Consider the following 23463-nt stretch of genomic DNA (forward strand, 5'->3'; position numbering starts at 1 on the left):
TTTATCGCAGCACTATTTACAATAGCCAAGAATTGGAAGCAACCTAAATGTCCATCGGTAGATGAATGGATAAAGAAGATGTGGTACATATACACAATGGAATACTACTCAGCCATAAGAAGAGGGCAAATCCAACCATTTGCAGCAACATGGAAGGAGCTGGAGGGTATTATGCTCAGTGAAATAAGCCAAGCGGAGAAAGAGAAATACCAAATGATTTCACTCATCTGTGGAGTATAAGAACAAAGGAAAAACTGAAGGAACAAAAAGCCAGCAAAATCACAGAACCCAAGAATGGACTAACAGGTACCAAAGGGAAAGGGACTGGGAAGGATGGGTGGGTAGGTAGGGATAAGGGGTGGGGAAGAAGAAGAGGGGTATTAAGATTAGCATGCATAGGGCAGGGTGGGAGAAAGGGGAGGGCTGTACAAGACAGAGAAGACAAGTAGTGATTCTACAACATTTTGCTATGCTGATGGACAGTGACTGTAAAGCGGTTTATAGGGGGGACCTGGTATAGGAGAGAGCCTAGTAAACATAATATTCTTCATGTAAGTGTAGATTAAAGGTAACAAAAAAAAAAAGAGAGAAGGGGGATTACTCCCTGATAGGATAAAACTAACTGCAAATCAACGATTAATGCATGCTTTAAATATCCTTAATTTTGATTACTTAAAGGGTGTCAGATTATCGGCTATGGAGGTACACTTTTCTGATAATATTCCTTTATCTTAAAAAAAAAAAGCAGTTCCTGGGTGGTGACCTCCAATGAGTTCTACACAATGGTATAAAGGGCATATCAAAGTGTGGGCAAAGGATCTATTTGTGTTTATACAGAGGATCAAAGCCTAATTTGGCTACCCAGAAAATGAACTAAGATACGATATGAAGAAGAACTTCCAACATCAGCACTCTCTGGAAGACTCATACCAGAAGATGATCATCAAAAAACCTCAACAAAGATCCAGGCGATGCTGCAGTTGTAGCTGCATTCATCCCACCGGTTCCTGGACTTGCCATTGGAATGAAGAAGGAGATATCTAAGCTGGCCTGTGCATATAGTAAAACAACAAATTTGACTGGATCTATACTGTTGGAACGCAACCAAGAATTAGGAGAAGTGCAAGTTGTAGCGCTCCAAAATCTTACAACTACAGACTATCTACTGTTAAAAGAACATATGGGATGTGAACAGTTCCCAGGAATGGGTTGTTTTAATTTGTCTGATTTCTCTCAGACTGTTCAAGTTCAGTTGGACAATATCCATTATATCATAGACAAATTTTCACAAATGCCTAGGGTGCCTAACTGGTTTTCTTGGCTTCACTGGAGATGGCTGGTAATTATAGATCTGCTTTGGTTATGTAACTGTATTCCTATTATGTTAATGTGTGTGTGCGATTTAATTAGTAGTTTAAAGCCTATACATGCTTAAGTTACTCTACAAGAAGATATGTCAAAAAAATAATCAATCTTCCCATGTTTTCTTCCGTCTGCTACCTCTATAGCTTCTCTTCTTCCTTCCTAATTACAACCCTTAAATAGAATTCGTGCCTCATATCGAATTCATCGAGTATCATAACTCCTCCAAGTGGTAAAGATACCTCAAGACAAATGCTGGGCATAGAAACCACAGGGCAGAAATCTGCAAAGAAGTAAAAAGCTAACCTTTTCAAACAATATGGCTTCTCTCTCACTTACCAACTTTACATTTCCCTGTATGGCCCCGGAAGATGACTGGTTAGCCAGAGACGGGTAAGATTCCTCAAGGGAGGAACAACCTAAGACAGGCACAGTCGCAGGGGGGTCATCAGGTGAGAAATTGGGGATCAACAGAGGTGAGGCTTAGAACCTCACACACCCTGTTTTGAGAGAAGTCTTCTACATCCGTGAATGTATTATTGCCCTTGTCTAGCTTGGATCAACACATAGTCTACAGGCACACACCTGATCATCTACATTTGTACTCTTACAACACTAAACTATGTTTTCTACCTTAATCTTGCATCTACCTACCACTTCAGCATTCTATTAAAAATAATAATAATAATAAAGGGAGAAATGTGGGATCCACATATAAATCAAGTATAAAAATCAAATGAATATTCATATTTGACCTGATTGTTTATAGTTCATAATGCGTGATCAAAACCGAAAGTTTCTGTGATGACTGCCCTTGCACTCTTCACCATGTAAGAACTTATTCACTATGTAAGAATTTGTTCACCATGGAAGAACTTGTTCGTTATGCTTCAGAAGATTGGAGACTGACGAGAATTTGGCTGGGGGTGGATTAATGATTGTGAATTGAGCATTGACTCCCCTATACAGAATTTTATTGTTGTTAACAACCATTTGATCAATAAATATGAGAGATGCCCTCTCAAAAAAAAAATGGGCAGAGGAGCTGAATAGACACTTCCCAAAGAAGAAATTCAGATGACCAACAGACACATGAAAAGATGCTCCACATCACTAAGCATCAGAGAAATGCAAATTAAAACCACAATGAAATATTACCTCACACCAGTAAGGGTCTCCACCATCCAAAAGACAAACAACAAATGTTGGCGAGGTTGTGGAGAAAGGGGAACCCTCCTACACTGCTGGCAGGAATGTAAATTAGTTCAACCATTGTGGAAAGCAGTATGGAGGTTTCTCAAAAAGCTCGAAATAGAAATACCATTTGACCCAGGAATTCCACTTCTAGGAATTAACCCTGAGAATACAGCAGCCCAGTTTGAAAAAGACAGATGATGCACCCCTGTGTTTATCGCAGCACTATTTACAATAGCCAAGAAGTGGAAGCAACCTAAGTGTCCATCAGCAGATGAATGGATAAAGAAGATGTGGTACATATACACAATGGAATATTATTCAGCCATAAGAAGAAAACAAATCCTACCATTTGCAACAACATGGATGGAGCTAGAGGATATTATGCTCAGTGAAATGAGCCAGGCAGAGAAAGACAAGCACCAAAGGATTTCACTCATATGTGGAGTATAAGAACAAAGGAAATACTGAAGGAACAAAACAACAGCAGAATCACAGAACCCAAGAATGGACTAACAGTTACCAAAGGCAAAGAGACTGGGGAGGATGGGTGGGTAAGGAGGGATAAGGGGGGGAAGAAAGGGGGCATTAAGATTACCATGTATAATGCTGGGGAGGCACGGGGAGGTTCTGTGCAACACAGAGAAGACAAGTAGTGATTCTATAGCATCTTACTATGCTGATGGACAGTGACTGTAATGGGGTTTGTGGGGGGGACTTGGTGAAGGGGGGAGTCTAGTAAACATAATATTCCTCATGTAATTGTAGATTAATGATAACAAAATTTTTAAAAAAAGAACTGAGATGAATTTACCTTGTGTTTTGGAAGAAAATCATTTACTCTGTCAGCAAAGCAGCATACACCTTTTATCTGGGAATCATTAGGATTAGGATCTAGTCTCAGTTTTTTCTTTCTCTTGCTGTGTGGACTATCTCTCTGGAGCTCAAATTCCTCAAAGCAGTAATGTAAGCCAGAAAATGGCTAAAGTGTTTCTCTTCTAATACTGTAATCCCTTTCCCACTCTGGCCTGAAAAAAGCTTCAAAATGCTAGATCTTTATGAAGAGACAGTATGGAAATAAATGAGAAAACCAAAATAAAGGTAACATAAAAGTGTGGGTAAAATTTCAGTATTTCCAGAATCTGTCCTCTAGCCCTAGTTCATCTCCATATCAATAGGTGTTTCCAAGGGGTAGAGAGAAGTACTCATTTCCATATCAATAGGTGATTACAAGGGAGAACAAGGGCATATCTGGACCAGAGAGGTTGGGTGGGGTCCCTTTTTGTGGCCAGGTTGCAGGAGACATGGGTGAGAAGTGGATGACTGCTTTTAGGTAATACACCTGTTTCTCCCACTTTATTTCTCCCTTTGACTGATTTCAGTTTCAAAAGGTTATTTGCCCTGGGCTGGGAACATATTATTCCCCCACATTACACCTGGAGGTAGTCAGCAGGACCTCTGAACCTGAAATCTTGTTTTCGTGGGTGTGATGCATGGGTGGGCTGCCCCTAGAGATGGTGGGAAGATACTCAGAAATGCCCTGTGGGTGGTGGGGAGGCCCCAGTGGATGCTGTGGTGGGGAGTGATGACTCACCCTTACCTCCAGCAGCGGTGAAGGGTGCAGCTCCACCCACAAGCCCCCTACCCAAGGGGCTTCCACTGGGAAGCCCCTAGTGGGGAATTGGTCCAGGGTAAAGCATTTCCTAGATGGGTGGGCCATCCCCAAGAAGGGTGGAGACACTAAAAGCTGTGGAAGTAGCCCTACATGAGATAGAAGACTGCTTAGAGACCCTGAGTGGCTGTGTAGCAGCTGGGATTCTGGGATGTTTGTTTCTTGAGATAGTGGAAAGGGAAATCAAGGAGAGACACACTTCAGCATCACTCAGAGGAGCTGGACAATGACCTATGGAATGCCCTTAAGAAAGACAGACAGCTATTGAGAAGTCAGGTCGCACTCCTAGAAGACACCTTAGCACAAGGGAGGAAGCAGCAGGAGAATCCGCATTGCAGGAGGCTGTGAGGGAGCCGGGGACGATGGCCACTGTTACCAAGGCCACCGCCAGAGGCACCAACCTCTCCTGAATTAAAGGCCCACCCGGCTGTAATTAAGAAAATAAAACCACAAAAACTGCATGCTCCCCAGGTTGTGGAGCACTCCATGCTCTGCCATTATACACAGAATGAGCTGGTGGACATGATCATCTGGTTTCAGCAGAAGCCGTCAGAACTTCTGCCTACATGGCTTTTGTGTCTTCGGGATGTGAGGGTGGAAAACATTGCTATGTTGGGTTCTGAAATGTGAAGACTGGCTTCTCTGACGACTCACCCTTCTCCCCAGCAGTGGTTGCAAAGTGCCCGTCACATCTCAGGAAATCAGGTGCTTCTGGATTGGCTAACAGCAGCCATCAGGGCAGTTTGGCCTAACAGGGTGACTTACCATACTTACCCACTAGCTGGAAAATGTATGCAGCGTTTCAGCACGTGTTATGGGAGCTGCGCATGAAAAATATCACCTACAATATGGACCCCCAGGGCCCCAATGAGAGGTGGTTCACTGTAGGAATAAGAAATCTGGTGCTCCATACAGCTCCCCATCTTTGTTTGGATACCTAGTGACTATTCTTGCCCCCCACTTAAGGTAACCCATAAGTGAGGTTACTTGTACTTTAGCAAATCTGGGGGAGATTGACACAGTAAGAGCACAAAAGGAAGTATGGGCTATGACAAAAAGGAGAGGTGCAAAGGGCCCTGTGAAGGTGTTGAGGACCTAGATGTGGGTTGATTTGATGAAGGCAGGGGTAGTGAAAGAAAAAATTGATGGGCAGTCCAGTAGGATCTTGTTAGAATGGTGGCACCAATTAAAGCCAGAGCAGCAGTTCCAGCCACTGAGGTCCAGGACATGGGAGCTGGAGGCAAAGCCCCATGTCCAGCCTATGTCCCTGCAAGACTTCCTGGGGGACAGTACTCAGGCTCCGTCTGGGCCCTCGCCCCAACAGGACGATGACTCGGCATTGCAGTCTGAGTGGGGGGTCAAGACCCCCATCTTGGGGGACGTGGTAGGGATTGGAGCCACATTTAGAATTAGCAATTCATTGGTCCCCCATGAATGTACTATGTGTCCTGGTGCTGGTAGACACAGATGCTGAACGTTCTCTGATTTACGGCAACCCTGAGCATTTTCCTGGGACCCCTGCTGTGATAGATGGCTATGGGGGTAAGGCAATTAGAGCCAAGAAATCCCAAATCCCATTGTGGATAGGGTGTTTACCCCCAAAGGAGTATATTGTGTACATTTCTCCCATCCCTGAATATATTTTGAGGGGGGATATCCTGCAGGGCCTGTTGTTACAGACCACTGCAGGTAAGTTCAGACGGAGGGTCTGTGTGGTAAAGGCAGTTCTGAGGGGACATGCTAAGCACCCACCTGTAGCTCTGCCTGTACCTTGGCATGTGACAAATACTAAGCAGTATAAATTGCCTGGGGGACACAAGGAAATTGAGAACCTTTACAGGAGTTGGAGGTGGGCATCATAAAGCCCACTCATAGTCCTTTTAATTCCCTAGTGTGGCCATTGAAAAAGCCAGACACTCCTGGTGTATGACCATGGATTACAGGGAATCCATGTACACACCCCCTCTGCATGCTGCTGTCACGTCTATAGCAGCCCTTATGGACACCCTCAGTCATGAACTAGGGATGTATCATTATGTTGTGGACTTTGCTAATGCTTTCTTCTCTACTGACATAGCAAAGGAAAGTCAGGAACAGTTTGCCTTCACATGGGAAGGCCGGCAGTGGACATTCACTGTCCTTCCACAGGGATACCTCCACAGTCCCACTATTTGTCACAGACTTGTAGCCCAGAACTTGGCCACACGGAAGAAATCGCAAAAAGTGCAGCTGTATCACTACACTGATGTTATTATGCTCATGTCTGATTCTCTTGCAGATTTAGAAGGGGCAATTCCTAGACTGCTGCAACATTTACAGGAGAAAGGATGGGCTGAAAACAGCACTTAAGTTCAGTGACCTGGTTTATCAGGAAAATTCTTGGGGGTTGTATGGTCGGGTAAAACTGAAGTTATCCCAGAAGCAGTCATAGACAAGGTCCAGGCTTTTCCTTCCTCTGTCACTGTGGCAGTATTACCAGGGTTTTGGGGTCTTTTGGGCTACTGCAGAGTGTTTATCCTGCACTTGGCACAAATCCTGAGACCCTTATACTGGTTGGTATGAAAGGACATCAGGTGGGACTGGGATGAAACACATGCAGCTGCTTTTACTGCTGTTAAGCAACCAATCAAGGCCATATAGGCCTTGAATGTAATGGACTTATCAAGACACTGTTGGCCAGATGTTCATGTGACTGAAGATGGTTAGGGACAGGGCCTTTGGCAGCAGCTTGAATGGACCCACTAACCTATTGGATCTGGTCACAACTGTGGAAAGGAGCAGAGGTCTGGTACAGCTTGATAGAGAAGCAACTGACTGCCGAGTACCATACCTTGCTGGCTACGGAGCCCATCAGTGGAACAGCTCCAACCAAGGTAATAACCACGTACCCCATCACAGGATGTGTGAGACTGGACCCAAAGGCCATGGAGCGGCATGGCACAGACACCTACACTGGTCAAATGGGGCGCATATTTACAGCACTGTAGTGCCCTCTCTACTAGCCCCTTAAGTGGAGAACTCCAGCACTAATACACCAGTGGAAAGCAGGAAGAAATTGCTTTTGAGCCATTGGTACCCGAGAGTTCTTATCAGGAGGGAAAAGCCCCTATACCTGAAGATGCTTGGTATACAGAAGGCTCCAGTCATTGGCAGCCCCCAAAATGGAGGGCTGTGACTTTCCATCCTAAGTCTGAGACAATATGGATGCAGGACAGAGAGGGGAAGAGCAGTCAGTGGGCTGAGTTGCAGACAGTGATAACCCAGGAGCCCTCCCCTATAGTTGTCTGCACTGACAGCTGGGCTGTCTACTGGACCTTGACCCTGTGGCTGTTGATATGGTACCATGCCAACTGGATGGTTGGTCACTGGCCCCTTTGGGGGCAAGAGATGTAGCAAGACCTAGGGGCCTCTAGGCAGACTCAGACAGTTACTGTATATCATGTGACTGGCCATTTGCCTTTGGCATCCCCAGAGAATGATGAAGCGGACACACTGGCCCAGGTAGGTTGGCTAGAAGGAAATCCTGCCTCTGATGTAGCTCAATGGGTATATTAGCACTTGCTGCACACAGGGCAAAAGACAATGTGGGCTGTAGCCCATCTGTGGGGTTTGTCATTGACCTTTGAAGAGGTCAGCAGAACCTTGGAGGAGTGCCTTATGTGCTCTAGGAGGGACTTACACTGAGTCCTACAGCAACATGGGACAATAGTAAAGGTGCTGATATCCCTTGTCAGGTGACAGATAGACTATATTGGGCCACTGCCCATATCAGAAGGATATTGGTATGCCATGACTTCTGTGGACACAGCTACTGACCTGTTGGTTGCTTTTCCTGCACATTGTGCAGGTCACCAATCAAGCAAAAGGGGCCTAGAGCATCTCTTTGCAGCCTGTGGCTGGCTGCAGGTGATTGAGAGCAATCAAGGCACACACTTTACTGGACATGCGTTATAAGAACGGATGTGGCAGTTAGGATTAAAGTGGAAGTTTCATGTACCATATAACCCTACTGGGGCAGGAATGATAGAGAGGTACAAAGGTTTGTTAAAATCTGGCCTGAAGTCAGACACCAATAGTCTATGGGGCTGGTCAGTTCACTTATGGATAGTGCTACAGCATTTGAATGAGAAGCCCCAAAAAAGAGCCTTGAGCCCTGTGGATATCCTAACACACCTTGCTGCCCTCCTATACAACTGTATGTGCAAACCAAACAGGAGTTATTGAAGCCAGGATATGGCTTCATCAGAGCAACATCCTGCTGCCAGCCCCAACTGCACTAAGCCCTGGAGACTCTGTGTGGATGTGGCCCTGGACATTTTGACACATGGACCAGTGACGGCTGGCCCTTCTGGCACCTTGGGGACAAGGCCTGGAAGCTGGCCTCCTATATGTTCCTGGAGTAAGAGCAGAATGGCTTCCAAAGATCACAGTAGTGTACCCAAAACGTCCAGGAGGTAAGAGCATCTTACTGGGAAGTTTTGTTTTATGTTTATGGCCAGTATATGTACCTCCCATAGTCCTATACACTGACCCATCTGTAACTCCCTCAGGGAGGGGGGTGAAGGTCTGGTATACTAGACAAGGACGAGATCCCATTCCTGCCAGTGTCCTATCACAGGACCACTCTCTTGCATGCATTCTACCTAATGGACAAGATTTGCCTATCCTGGTGTCATTAAAACATGTATCTCATCGCCCTTAAGGTGATTTTCTTCTACAGTCTCTGTTGCCTGGACCCACCCCCTGGCTGCAGCTGCCACGTGATTGCTCTGAACTCCCTCCTGTTCAGCTACCAGCACCTATGGAATGGGCAAGCTATGGACTTAATCTGCACAGGACTTTGAACCTAGCTGAATCCCCTGGCTTGAGGATTATGATGATTTATTGCTGTTGTTATTGTATGTTATTAACCTGGTTACAGTGCTCCAGTTTTCTCATTGGGGCCATTGCAGAAGATGGGGAGCAAGCAGATTGTGAGGCAAGATCTCTGGAGGGGGGCCTATGGGTAAAACTGCAATGTTTCCAGAATCTCTCACCTGGTCTTAGTGCATCTCCATATCAACAGGAGTTTCCAAGGGGTGGAGAGAAGTAGTCCATCTTCTTATCAATAGGTGATTACAAGGGAGAGCGAGGGCATATCTGGACCAGTGAAGTTGGTTGGGGTCCCTTTTTATAGCCAGGTCATGAAAGACATGGGTGGACAGGAGTGGATGGCTGCTTGTAAGCAATAAATGGGTTCCTCCCACTTTATTTCTCCCTTTGACTGATTTCGGCTTCAAAGGTTATTTGCCCCTGGCCAGGAACATATTTTTCCCCTGGAGTTACAAAAAAGTATACTACTTTGTTCCTAGTAGCTTGGCAAGGGATACAAGAGGATTAAAACGGCAATTAACAAATGAAACTTAATATTAAATAAGGAGCTACACAGAGACGGGGCCATGATTTGACATATGGGAGACCTTTCAGGGCTATTCAGAAATCAATTCAACAGACATTAATTGGCTACTATGCTTCAAGCCCTGCCAAGAATTACAGGGACATAAAGATACAACAGATATTGGTGAGCCATCAAGGAAGCAGTAAGAGATAAATACACAAGAATCAGAAACAAATGAATGCACATATAGGGGACCTAGTGATTAGTGAACATTAGAAAACCTTACTCACTTCATTGCTATAATCCAAAGAAACAGGGGAGAAAACAGGATAGGAAGGAAAGGATTCTGTATTGATCTGAAAAGAAGAGTGGAAAGTTATAAAGGTAAAATGGAAAACAAAATCACACTTCACAAAATACTACCAGAAATACTAATCACCCAGTCACCCAAGTTCATAGTTCTAACTACCTGTGAGGGAAAACGAAAAACAACTAAAAACAATCCCAAGAGTTCCCATGAATCTCTATGAAAAATTATGAGTATCATCACCCTGAGAAGAGACCTATACTTGTCTTATCAAAGTCATCAGGACACTACTTAAAGCAGATGGACAGAAGAGAGCATGGAGTCTATCAGAAGCAAAGGCTGAAGTCTTAAGTGACTGTTACAGACTATGTCCTCTGCTTCGAGGAAACCTCTGATGCCCACAAAGGAGCGGTGACCTTCTTTGGCATTATTCAGTTACCCAGACTAACTTTAGAAGGTAGAAGCAAAAATACCTGACTAGGGTAAGGAGCTTGTCCTCCAGGATACTGAGAAGGCATCTGTCCTCCAGGAAAGCCACCTACATGTTAAAAAAATATAGCAAACAGGTCTTATATGATTTAACTTTTCAAAACAATGCTGATTATAATGAATATGAAAACATATGAGAATATTCACACTATATTATTCATTAAGATAATTTTTTAATATTATGATTTATTGAAACTTTGGTTATAAAAACCTTTAAAAATATTCCTTGTCCTACATAATTTCCTAACAAATAATACATTTTTTTTAAACACACTTGAACTGGACTAAATTCTGATTCCATCCGGAAAGTATGTCAGGACATAGTTCTGGGGGTTGCTTCATTTGTGGTATAGGAAAGAGCAAAGAAGTTCCTGAAGGTTTTGTTTTTTTGCGTTGGCACAGATTTTTTTTAATTGAAAAAGTGAGTCCTCATTTCCATCTTACTGATTAAGCTTTCCATTAAATTAACACATTTCATTAAACCATATATTTAAATTATTTATAGAAGTACTTAGTAGAAATTACTAAAGACTATCCCAAACATAAAGTAAGTTCTCTCAATGGCAACTGAAAAATTCAAAATATCATGCTATTGTTTTTTTCTGAACAGCTGGTACCTACCAGGTAGTGGGACCTGTCCTGGACCACCACCATAAGACTGTGAGGGTGGCTGTGGATAGCCAGAAAAACCTGCTCCACCTGGTGGGGCTCCAAATCCTTGGCCTGGAGGGACAAGAAAAAAGAACAAATAAAACTATAATGAACAGTTTTCAAAAGAGAAAACTATAGAAAAATACCTACTATTAACAGCGAAAAAAGTTTATTAATGCTGTAACAGCAGTCCCTTTTGGTATAAATTCAACTTCTCACCAATTCCTTCCCAATTAAAAAATAAAGTAAAAAAATTTTACTTCATCCATCTGCCTTACTAACTGACAACACAAGAGTGCTAAGTTTTTTTACCTTTGGGCAAAGCTGTTCTATCAGTCATAATTATGCTAATTAAAATACCTTAATCAGTTCTTATGATTACAAATAATCAAGCAAACTCTTAAATACTGGCCCTTTATTACCATGAGATTTATTCTAATTCCTTTCACAACAGAATTTTTGAGACTGCTCCCAGTTTTTATGTTTCCTGGGAACCTTTACCCTTATATCCTGCCAGCTAGGTTCTTACTATCCAAGGCAGAGAGAAGGCTAAGAGAAACTCTGACCCATATAAAACAAGCAGGGATGAAGAAGATAAAGGAAAGAATGAAAAAGTGTTAAAGTGATCCCAAATCTTCACCAATTCCATGACCCATAACTCACCTCCGGGATAGGATGGTGCTCCTCCTGGCTGTGGGGCACCAAGATAGCCTCCAGGGGCTGGATAACCTGCAGGGGTAGAGTAGCCTCCAGCCCCTGGATAGCCACTACTTGGTGCTGATGGGTAGGCACCTCCTCCCATTGGAGGAAAGCCACTAGGATAAGGATACTGACCCACAGGGGGAAAAGATGACTCTTGACCTGTAGCCTGAAAAACGAAAACAATTTTGAAATGAATGGGATCATACAGAAATATGCTCATCTAAAAAAAAAGAAACAGACATAACTGTTAAAGTCTGACTTGTTCTTTTACATTCTAAAAGTCAAATTAGAAGTCTTGATGTCTTACACTGGTCTTTCAGTATCCTAGTTTGTCAGGACAATTACACTTAATTCTACCTGTGTCTGAGAAGAAAGGTCTGTTTCTCTGTTTTCTCTAAAGAACCAGGCTCTGTCCAAACATCAAGCCTTCAGGAACAACTAATAAAGCTCATTAGTGCCTTCATTTTCCTAGCACCTGGAAATATGAGGAAGAGCCTCCTCTCTACCCTAAAGAGAGGAATTCATTCTCTTACAACATATCTGGACCTGTTGCATAATTGAAATAAAAAGGTGTCACACCTAAGGTGTGACATTCCAGACTTTAGTTCAGACTAGACAATGTCAAGCGTGGAAGAGATTGTTACGTGGTCATTAACTTTCTCCCTTGGCTAAAAAGCTACAGTGCATTTTTCCTCAGTCCCCCATACAGTTAAATAGGACCATATAACTGAATACTGGTGAATGAATGTGAACAGAAGTAATGTACACCACTTCCATACTGGCCCCTCAAAACTTCTTGTCCAGTCCTCTACACTCTCTTTTCAACTTCATCTGCCAGCCAGAGCAGAGGATCCAGTGGAAGAATCCAAGATACAAGACGATGGATAAAGCCAGTGAACGGAAGGAGCCTGGGAATCTGAAAGACTACAACCTCCTCAGCACCCTGCCCTGCCCCTCCTGCCTGCTATCCCAGCCACTGACTTTCAGGAGATCAAAGTAAGCAAGAAACAAGTTTTAATTGTGTTAAGTCATTAGCATCTTGGGGTTGTCTGTTTCAGCATTTAGCTTACATTGACTGAAATGGTTGCCAGAGCAGTTTAGTACATAGGGACCTGAGAACATATTGATAATTCTCATCTCTCCTATGATAAATTCAGGAGAGCTATATACTCACCTTACATAAGGATACACATGTTATCATTAATCCATATAGGCACTTCTTTCTTTTCTTCAAGAATTAGAAAGAAACCCGGCATACTTATGAGTAAAAAACTGAAATGCATAATTCTCAGTCATGCCTGTTGAGCCTGGTCTTCAGAGTACGATAAACATCAACAAGGCAGAACTTGGTAGCCATTTATAAAATGTACTCCAAATATTAAAAGTCTCAGAACTACAAATCCAGGGCCCTCTAATCCACTGCAATTTCTTATCTTGGAGTCAAGCCCTTCTTAACTGTTTTAAATCTTCTAACACAAATGTTAAAAACCAGTGACTCATGGGATGGGTTTAGCTTACATGCATGTTTTATTGGCTCATACAGCACTTAACATTTAAAAAAACTAATTTCCCAATTTAAAAAAATCTAAATTTCAAATAAAATCCAGATTTCTTAGTTTTACTTGAAGAAATGGAATATCTAGCAACACTGGGTCTGCTTCCCTGCATACCACACTGGGCTAAAGCCTGAGTAGCTGCTGCCTTTCCATAGGTGAAGCAAGTGCCCTCTTTAGTTCCCCCACAACACCTGCCTTGGCTCACTTATTCTACTCAGTATCTCTGGGCATTTCAGTTTATGATCCCTGCTCCAGCATATCTGTAAGATCTGTCATGAGCTAGTCCTATACAACACCTGTTCCAAGGACATGAGCTATTTAAGCATTCTAAGTGGCAATACTTACAGGATATCCAGGGAAAGGTGGATAGCCTGTCGGGGGATAGCCTGGGTATGACATTCTGTAACAACAATAAAAAATGTCCTCTGTAATTTCTAATTAAAGCCTTTGAAGATGCATATTGTCATAGGATTTTATGCAAAATACACATTCTTTCAAAAGAGTCTGTCAGGCATTCAAATGTGGGTATTATGAGTATAAGCAAAGCATATAAAATGCTTCTTCATTTCACCATTTTACCATTGGTACCAAGGCAGTCAGCATAGCGTAGTAAATGTTCCAACTTCATTTTCCTCATGCCATAAAATTTTGTCTTGTCTGAATAATACCAGTACTATTATTTATGGAATAGTTTTCTTTAAGTCAATTAATTTTTCACTTAAACCCATTTTAAAAGTTTGCTTATATCACTTCCATAAATGGAAAACATGCAATAGCTTCTTACCACAAAGAGAAGATAACATTAAAATGAATATAAAAATATTAAAATAGATGCTTTCCAGGTGCCACAATAATCCCCTTGTATGGTGATATAACCACATTATGGGAAAGGCATAATGCTTAAAAGTGAACATTCTGCAATCACACATACTGGATTAAACCCTGACTTGCTTGCTTTTTATAAACTTTTGATTATGGAAAATTTCAAACTTTCTCAAAAGTCAGGGTAATAGTATAAGAAACCCCATGGACTCATCACCCAGAGGCAATAAATGCCAATTTACAGCTTATCTTGTTTTTTCTATACTCACCACCACTCCACTGGATTATTCTAAAGCTAATCTCAGACATTCTATCATTTTAACCTATATATACTTCAATTTACAGCTCTAAAAACATAATTTTTAAAAATTAACAGTTGTTTTAAAAAAATAACCATAACAACATGTCAGTGTTAAAATTTCCAATTATATTTTAAATATTTTTGCTGTTTTATTTTGGACTTGTTTATTTATTATAGAAAATTTCAAACATTTAAAAGTAAAATAGTATTAGATTGAACTACATGGCATTACTGAAATCCAATTGTTTATGACATACAAAAAAATTTCCTGTGGTTCAACCAAATATAATGAAGATCCATGTAATCTTCATGTCCAGTTTTAACAATTATCAAGTACATGGTTAGCCTTATTTCATTTGTACCCCAGCCACCACCCTTTCCTAGATCATCTTAAAGCAAATCCCCAGACATCATATCCTTTCACTCATAACTACTTCAATACATTATCTATAAAAAGACAAGGACTCTCTTAAGCCATAGCTGTTTACAAATACCATGCCTTAAAAATTTAACAGTTTCCTATCATCAAATACCCAGTGTTCAAATTTCCTCAACTGTCTCAAAGAATTTTTTAGAGTTTGGTGGTTCAAATCAGTATACAAACAGGTCTATACATTCCTACAGGTTTATGTGTCTTTTAAGTCTCTTTTAGTCTATTAGCCTTCCCTCTCTCATTTTTTTTCTTTGTAGTTTATTTGTTAAACCTGGCAGCTTGTTCTGAAATCCTCCAGAATCTGTATTTTGCTAGCTGATTCTCCATTAACATTTTTAAACAGTTATTTCCTATAAATCAGTAGTCATCTCTAGATGCTTGACCAGACTCAGGTTAATTTTTAGGCAAGAATATTCAACAGGTGTTTTGTGTACTTCCACTAGGAAACACATAATGATCAGCTGTTTCTCTTTCTTTGTGGCTGATGATAAATGCCTAATCTAATTCTATCATTCTTTCCTCATTTAATGTCTGGAATTCTTTTTGAGAAACTTCCCCTAATCAACTATATGATTTTCTTGAAGTACAGTCTACAACTATAGGAAAGAGACAATGTTTTTGTTCTCTTCATTTATCAGTTTTTAAAATTAGTAGCTTCCACAGCATACAAGATGACTAATGAATTTTTTTGAAGTATCAACATGAATTCAAGAACTTAAATACATTTGATATATTTCAATCCATTGCAGTTATTATTATTAATGCTCAATTTCTCCCACCTCCTTTTATTTTTTGATGAGTTATTTTGATACAATCTCAGCCATCTTGAATAATTTCCCTGCCATTTAACATGACAAGGTATTCCAGAATCATCTGTACTTGTTTTGCCCCAGGCCTGGAATCAGTCTATTCTCCAAAGAGCCCTGGTCACTGTTATTGGAAAATGATGGATTATTAGAAACTACAACCTGGGTACTAGAGGGCTCACTGCTATTAGTTGATCGTTTCCAGGCCTTTTCAATGTGGGACAAAGCCAGTAATACTATTTTCTTTTTTAAAGAAAACATATTCATATTGACATTTCCAATTCAAAATTAGTATTACAGTTTTATTGAACTGATATGATTTCATATTTACATGTATTTTCCCTTACACTGAAATTCTTAGTTCTTAAGGACATTAATACAATTACTTTTTTATACCTACTGTATTTATCAGTTTCAGAATAATAACACTGCAGGAGTCTGAACAATGGCCTTCCGATAGATACCCACATCCTAATCCCTAGAACCTGTGCATATTACCTTAGCTTGCAAAAATGATGTGATTAAGTTATGGATCTTAAGCTGAGAAATTATTTTAAATTATCCAGGTAGGCCCCCAAAGCAATCATATGTATCCTTATAAAAGGGAGAGAGGGGAAGATTTAGAAGAAAAGAAGGCAATGTTGCCATGGAGGCAGATATTGGAGAATGCTGGTAGCCACCAGAAACTAGAAGAGGAAAGGCACAGATTCTCACATAGAGCCTTCCCAAGAGTACAACTCTGCCAACACCTTGGTTTCAGCCCAGTAACACTGATTTTGTACTTCTGGCCTCCAGAACTATGAAAGAATAAATTTATTGTTTTAAGCCATCAAGTTTGTGTTATTCTGTTAGAGCAGCCATCGGAAATTAATGAAATTAATGTAAATACCTCTATTGTTACTAATAACATGATTACTAAAAATAATTAAAAATTACTTTTTTCTCCCTGGGTATCTTAGTCTATACAGGCTGCTATAATAAAATATCATAAACTGGACAGCTTCTAAGCAACAAAAATTTATTGCTCACACTTCTGGAGGCTGGGAAGTCCAAGATCAAGGTGCCAGCATGGTTGAATTCTCTGATGAGGGCTGTCTTCCTGGTTCATAGCAGGTGCCTCCTTCCTGTGTCCTCACATGCCAGAAAGGGAAAAGATCCCTCTGGAACCTCTTTTTAAAGCGTTTAATCTCATTCATAAAGGCTCCACCTTCCTGACCTTAGCACTTGCTAAAGGCCCCACCTCCTAAGTCTATCATCTTTGAGAGTTAGGATTTTACGTATTAATTTTGGGGGGTAAACATTCAGACCGCTACACTGGGATATATCCCACCATGAGTACATGGTCAAATTACTGTATTTTAATGACATTTAAAATAATTCCTGTGTAGTTATGCTACCAATTTGATACATATTTGGTCCATTTGTTTCATTTTGATTTTCAAGGGTTATTTAAAAAATTTTTTATTTAGTTTTGTTTTATAATTTTGTAAAACATTTTCTTGGCCCAAGGTCAAATCTATAAAACAAGACGTGTCCAGAAAGATATTAGCTTCTAGCTCTGCCCCTTCCCTTCTTCTATATGTAACCATTATCTTTATGGTTTTTCTTAATATAACTGTTGATCTGTATATATTTATATCCCCACTTTTCTCTTACACAAAATGTAGCCATTATATACACTGTTTTGTCACTTGGCTTTTTTCTAGGATTACAGAGACCACCCATAGCAGTATATAAATAGCCTTTATTCTTTTTAAGAACTGCACTGTACTCCACTGTGTGGAGGTACCACAGTTTAATTAATAGCATACATTTGAGTTGTTTCCAGTCTTTTACAGTGCAGCAAATGAATAGCCTATGTTCATTTGGTGCAAATACCTCTCTACATATTTTGCCAATATTTGCTAATACATTTAGCAGATTTATCTTCCCAATTTTATTAAACTAATTTTAAGATTAGTGTGCTTTCATAATGTAGGAGAGGGGCACAGAGAAGGCAGTATAGTACAGAGAAGACAAGTAGTGATTCTATAGCATCTTACTACACTGATGGACAGGGACTGTAATGGGATATGTGGGGAGGACTTGATAAAGGGGAAAGTCTAGTAACCATAATGTTGTTCATGTAATTGTACATTAATGATAGCAAAAAAATAAAATGAAAAAAAAAAAAGATTAGTGTGCTTTCTCTGAATGATGACAAAAGGAAATAACTTGGATGGTAAAGTAGACTGGGATTAACGACACACTTGTACATTGATTATTGTGTGATAATAAATGGTGATCAAAATATGATAGTATTCTGATCAGCAAACAACATTGGTAATATCTTTTGGGAATTACAGTCTGCATGAGAGTCTAAAAGCTAATTTTTTTTCAAAAGGAGCTCATTTCCATTTGAAAACACAAACAATAACCTGGACATTTGATGGTGTTAAGAAATTACTGGAGGTGGGGAGCCAACATGGCGGCGTGAGTAGGACAGTGGGAATCTCCTCCCAAAAACATATATACTTTTGAAAATACAACAAACACAACTAGCCCTAAAAGAGAGACCAGAAGACGCAGGACAGTGGCCAGACTGCAGCTACACCAGCGAGAACCCAGCGACTGGTGAAAGGGGTAAGATACAAGCCCCGGCCCGGCGGGACCCGAGCGCCCCTCCCCCCAGCTCCCGGCGGGAGAAGAATAGGCAGAGCGGGAGGGAGACGGAGCCCAGGACTGCCGAACACCCAGCCCCAGCCATACGGGCCAGAGCGCAGACACAGTACGTGCCCAGGGGGCCCTGGATACTGGGGGAACAGGGAGTAAGACCTCTGAGCGGGTGCTGAAGCTGAAGCCCCTGTGACAAAGAAAAGCGGGGGCTTTTTGAAAGTCTTAAAGGGACAGGGACTTAACAGCTTGACGGAAACAACCCAGGTCACAGTACAGCATCTGGAAATTACAGGGAAAACCGGGTGCACTAACCCCCTGGGCAACAGCTCTGAGACCCCTCACGGAGGCAAACAGTCAAGCAGCCCCCCCATCCATTACCCCACCGGGCGCTGCGAAAGCAGAGAAGCAGCCTGAGACAAATTCCGCCCACAGAAAGGGAAATTTCTCCCTTCCGGCCAGGCAAGACACAAAGACCCACTCTACACGCAATTACCCAACACAAGCCACTAGGGGGTCGCAGTTGTCCCAGTAAAGAAAGGCCAGTAGCAAGTGAAAATTTTGGCCCTCCCAGCTGACAGTCAATAGCACCTGTCAACATGAAAAGGCAAAAAAATATGATCCAGACAAGACTAACCCAGACAGCTTCGGCATCTGCTACATCTTCCCCTGAGAAGGAATCTGGGGAGATAGATTTAGCCAGTCTTCCTGAAAAAGAATTCAAAACAAAAGTCATAACCATGCTGATGGACTTGCAGAGAAATATGCAAGAACTAAGGAAGGAGAATTCAGAAATAAAACAAGCTCTGGAAGGACTTCAAAACAGAATGGACAAGATGCAAGAGACCATTAATGGACTAGAAAACAGAGAACAGGAACGCAGAGAAGCTGATGCAGAGAGAGATAAAAGGATCTCCAGGAATGAAAGAATTTTAAGAGAGCTGAGTGACCAATCAAAAAGGAACAATATAAGAATTATAGGTATTCCAGAAGAAGTAGAGAGAGAAAAGGGGATAGAAAATGTCTTTGAAGAAATAATTGCTGAAAATTTCCCCAAACTAGGGGAAGAAATGGCCTCTCAGACAACAGAGGTACACAGAACTCCCATGACAAGGGATCCAAGGAGGGCAACACCAAGACACATAATAATTAAAATGGCAAAGATCAAAGACAAGGACAAAGTATTACAGGCAGCCAGAGAGAAAAAAAGCTTACCTACAAAGGAAAACCCATCAGGCTATCATCAGACTTCTCAACAGAAACCCTACAGGCCAGAAGAGAATGGCATGATATACTTAATGCAATGAAACAGAAGGGCCTCGAACCAAGACTACTGTATCCAGCACGAATATCATTTAAATATGAAGGAGGGATTAAACAATTCCCAGACAAGCAAAAGTTGAGGGAATTTGCCTCCCACAAACCACCTCTACAGGGCATCCTACAGGGACTGCTCTAGATGGGAGCACTCCTAAAAAGAGCACACAACAAAACACCCAACATATGAAGAAGGGAGGAGGAGGAATAAGAAGGGAGAGAAATAAAGAATCATCAGACTGTGTTTATAATAGCTCAACAAGTGAGTTAAGTTAGACAGTAAGATAGTAAAGAAGCTAACCCTAAACCTTTGGTAACCACAAACTTAAAGCCTGCAATGGCAATAAATTCATACCTTTCAATAATCACCCTAAATGTAAATGGACTGAATGCACCAATCAAAAGACACAGAGTAACAGAATGGATAAAAAAGCAAGATCCATCCACATGCTGCTTACAAGAGACTCACCTCAAACCCAAAGACGCGCACAGACTTAAAGTCAAGGGATGGAAAAAGATATTTCAAGCAAACAACAGAGAGAAGAAAGCAGGTGTTGCAATTCTGATATCAGACAAAACAGACTTCAAAATAAAGAAAGTAACAAAAGACAAAGAAGGACATTACATAATGATAAAGGGCTCAGTCCATCAAGAGAATATAACCATTATAAATATATATGCACCAATTACAGGAGCACCAACATACCTGAAACAAATATTAATAGAACTAAAGGAGGAAATAGAATGCAATGCATTCATTCTAGGAGACTTCAACACACCACTCACTCCAAAGGACAGATCCACCAGACAGAAAATAAGTAAGGACACAGAGGCACTGAACAACACACTAGAACAGATGGACCTAATAGACATCTACAGAACTCTACATCCAAAAGCAACAGGATATACATTCTTCTCAAGTGCACATGGAACATTCTCCAGAATAGACCACATACTAGGACACAAAAAGAGCCTCAGTAAATTCCAAAAGATTGAAACCCTACCAACCAACTTTTCAGACCACAAACGCATTAAACTAGAAATAAACTGTTCAAAGAAAGCAAAAAGGCTCACAAACACATGGAGGCTAAACAACACGCTCCTAAATAATCAATGGATCAATGACCAAATCAAAATGGAGATCCAGCAATATATGGAAACAAATGACAACAACAACACTAAGCCCCAACTTCTGTGGGACACAGCAAAAGCAGTCTTAAGAGGAAAGTATATAGCAATCCAAGCATATTTAAAAAAGGAAGAGCAATCCCAAATGAACAGTCTAATGTCACAACTATCGAAATTGGAAAAAGAAGAACAAATGAGGCCTAAGGTCAGCAGAAGGAGGGACATAATAAAGATCAGAGAAGAAATAAATAAAATTGAGAAGAATAAAACAATAGCAAAAATCAATGAAACCAAGAGCTGGTTCTTCAAGAAAACAAACAAAATAGATAAGCCTCTAGCCAGACTTATTAAGAGGAAAAGAGAGTCAACACAAATCAACAGTATCAGAAATGAGAAAGGAAAAATCACGACGGACCCCGCAGAAATACAAAGAATTATTGGAGACTACTATGAAAACCTATATGCTAACAAGCTGGGAAACCTAGGAGAAATGGACAACTTCCTAGAAAAATACAACCTTCCAAGACTGACCCAGAAAGAAACAGAAAATCTAAGCAGACCAATTACCAGCAACGAAATTGAAGTGGTAATCAAAAAACTACCAAAGAACAAAACCCCCGGGACAGATGGATTTACCTCGGAATTTTATCAGACATACAGGGAAGACATAATACCCATTCTCCTTAAAGTTTTCCAAGAAATAGAAGAGGAGGGGATACTCCCAAACTCATCCTATGAAGCTAACATCACCCTAATACCAAAACCAGGCAAAGACACCACCAAAAAAGAAAACTACAGACCAATATCCCTGATGAACGTAGACGCAAAAATACTCAACAAAATTTTAGCAAACTGAATTCAAAAATACATCAAAACCATCATACACCATGACCAAGTGGGATTCATCCCAGGGATGCAAGGATGGCACAACATTCGAAAGTCCATCAACATCATCCACCACATCAACAAAAAGAAAGACAAAAACCACATGATCATCTCCATAGATGCTGAAAAAGCATTTGAAAAAGTTCAACATCCATTCATGATAAAAACTCTCAGCAAAATGGGAATAGAGGGCAAGTACCTCAACATAATAAAGGCCATCTATGAAAAACCCACAGCCAACATTATATTGAACAGCGAGAAGCTGAAAGCATTTCCGCTGAGATCGGGAACTAGACAGGGATGCCCACTCTCCCCACTGTTATTTAACATAGTACTGGAGGTCCTAGCCACGGCAATCAGACAAAACAAAAAAATACAAGGAATCCAGATGGGCAAAGAAGAAGTCAAACTGTCACTATTTGCAGATGACATGATACTGTACATAAAAAACCCTAAAGACTCCACCCCAGAACTACTAGAACTGATATCGGAATACAGCAAAGTTGCAGGATACAAAATCAACACACAGAAATCTGTGGCTTTCCTATACACTAACAATGAACCAACACAAAAGAGAAATCAGGAAAACAACTCCATTCACAATTGCATCAAAAAAAATAAAATACCTAGGAATAAACCTAACCAAAGAAGTGAAAGACTTATACTCTGGAAACTACAAGTCACTCTACAGAGAAATTAAAGGGGACACTAACAGATGGAAGCGCATCCCATGCTCGTGGCTAGGAAGAATTACTATCGTCGTCAAAATGGCCATCCTGCCCAAAGCAATATACAGATTTGATACACTCCCTATGAAACTAACAGCAACATTCTTCAATGAACTGGAACAAATAATTCAAAAATTCATATGGAAACACCAAAGACCCCGAATAGCCAAAGCAATCCTGAGAAAGAAGAATAAAGTAGGGGGGATCTCACTCCCCAACTTCAAGCTCTACTATAATGCCATAGTAATCAAGACAATTTGGTACTGGCACAAGAACAGAGCCACAGACCAATGGAACAGACTAGACAATCCAGACATTAACCCAGACATATATGGTCAATTAATATTTGATAAAGGAGCCATGGACATACAATGGCGAAATGACAAGTCTCTTCAACAGATGGTGCTGGCAAAACTGCACAGCTACATGTAGGAGAATGAAACTGGACCATTGTCTAACCCCATATACAAAAGTAAACTCAAAATGGATCAAAGACCTGAATGTAAGTCATGAAACCATTAAACTCTTGGAAGAAAACATAGGCACAAACCTCTTAGACATAAACATGAGTGACCTCTTCTTGAACATATCTCCCCGGGCAAGGAAAACAACAGCAAAAATGAACAAGTGGGACTATATTAAGCTGAAAAGCTTCTGTACAGCAAAAGACACCATCAATAGAACAAAAAGGAACCCTACAGTATGGGAGAATATCTTTGAAAAGGACACATCCGATAAAGGCTTGACGTCCAGAATATATAAAGAGCTCACACGCCTCAACAAACAAAAAACAAATAACCCAATTAAAAAATGGGCAAAGGAACTGAACAGACGGTTCTCCAAAAAAGAAATACAGATGGCCAACAGACACATGAAAAGATGCTCCACATCGCTAATTATCAGAGAAATGCAAATTAAAACTACAATGAGGTATCACCTCACACCAGTAAGGATGGCTGCCATCCAAAAGACAAACAACAACAAATGTTGGCGAGGCTGTGGAGAAAGGGGAACCCTCCTACACTGCTGGTGGGAATGTAAACTTGTTCAACCATTGTGGAAAGCAGTATGGAGGTACATC

At 40.9% G+C, this 23463-nt stretch overlaps 1 protein-coding gene across 3 annotated transcripts in view; it reads right to left on the bottom strand.

The window, feature by feature from the left end:
• The window catches only part of ANXA7 (annexin A7), a 48504-nt gene that overhangs the window by 18152 nt on the left and 6889 nt on the right, over nt 1–23463 (bottom strand). For 2 of the 3 annotated variants that reach the window (XR_008998940.1, XM_036928698.2), the window contains exons 2-6: nt 13656–13710; nt 11716–11920; nt 11023–11124; nt 10386–10450; nt 9896–9961 (exon numbers count right to left, since the gene is read on the bottom strand). Coding sequence is in view for 2 of the 3 variants with exons in the window: in XM_036928698.2 (XP_036784593.2) it covers nt 9896–9961; nt 10386–10450; nt 11023–11124; nt 11716–11920; nt 13656–13709 (492 nt within the window). In the remaining variant the exon portion in view is untranslated. The remainder of the gene's footprint in view (nt 1–9895; nt 9962–10385; nt 10451–11022; nt 11125–11715; nt 11921–13655; nt 13711–23463) is intronic. The other variant, XM_036928699.2, reaches the window with a different exon arrangement.

This window comes from Manis pentadactyla, chromosome 8 (assembly GCF_030020395.1).
Source record: "Manis pentadactyla isolate mManPen7 chromosome 8, mManPen7.hap1, whole genome shotgun sequence".
NCBI classification, from domain to species: Eukaryota; Metazoa; Chordata; class Mammalia; order Pholidota; family Manidae; genus Manis; species Manis pentadactyla.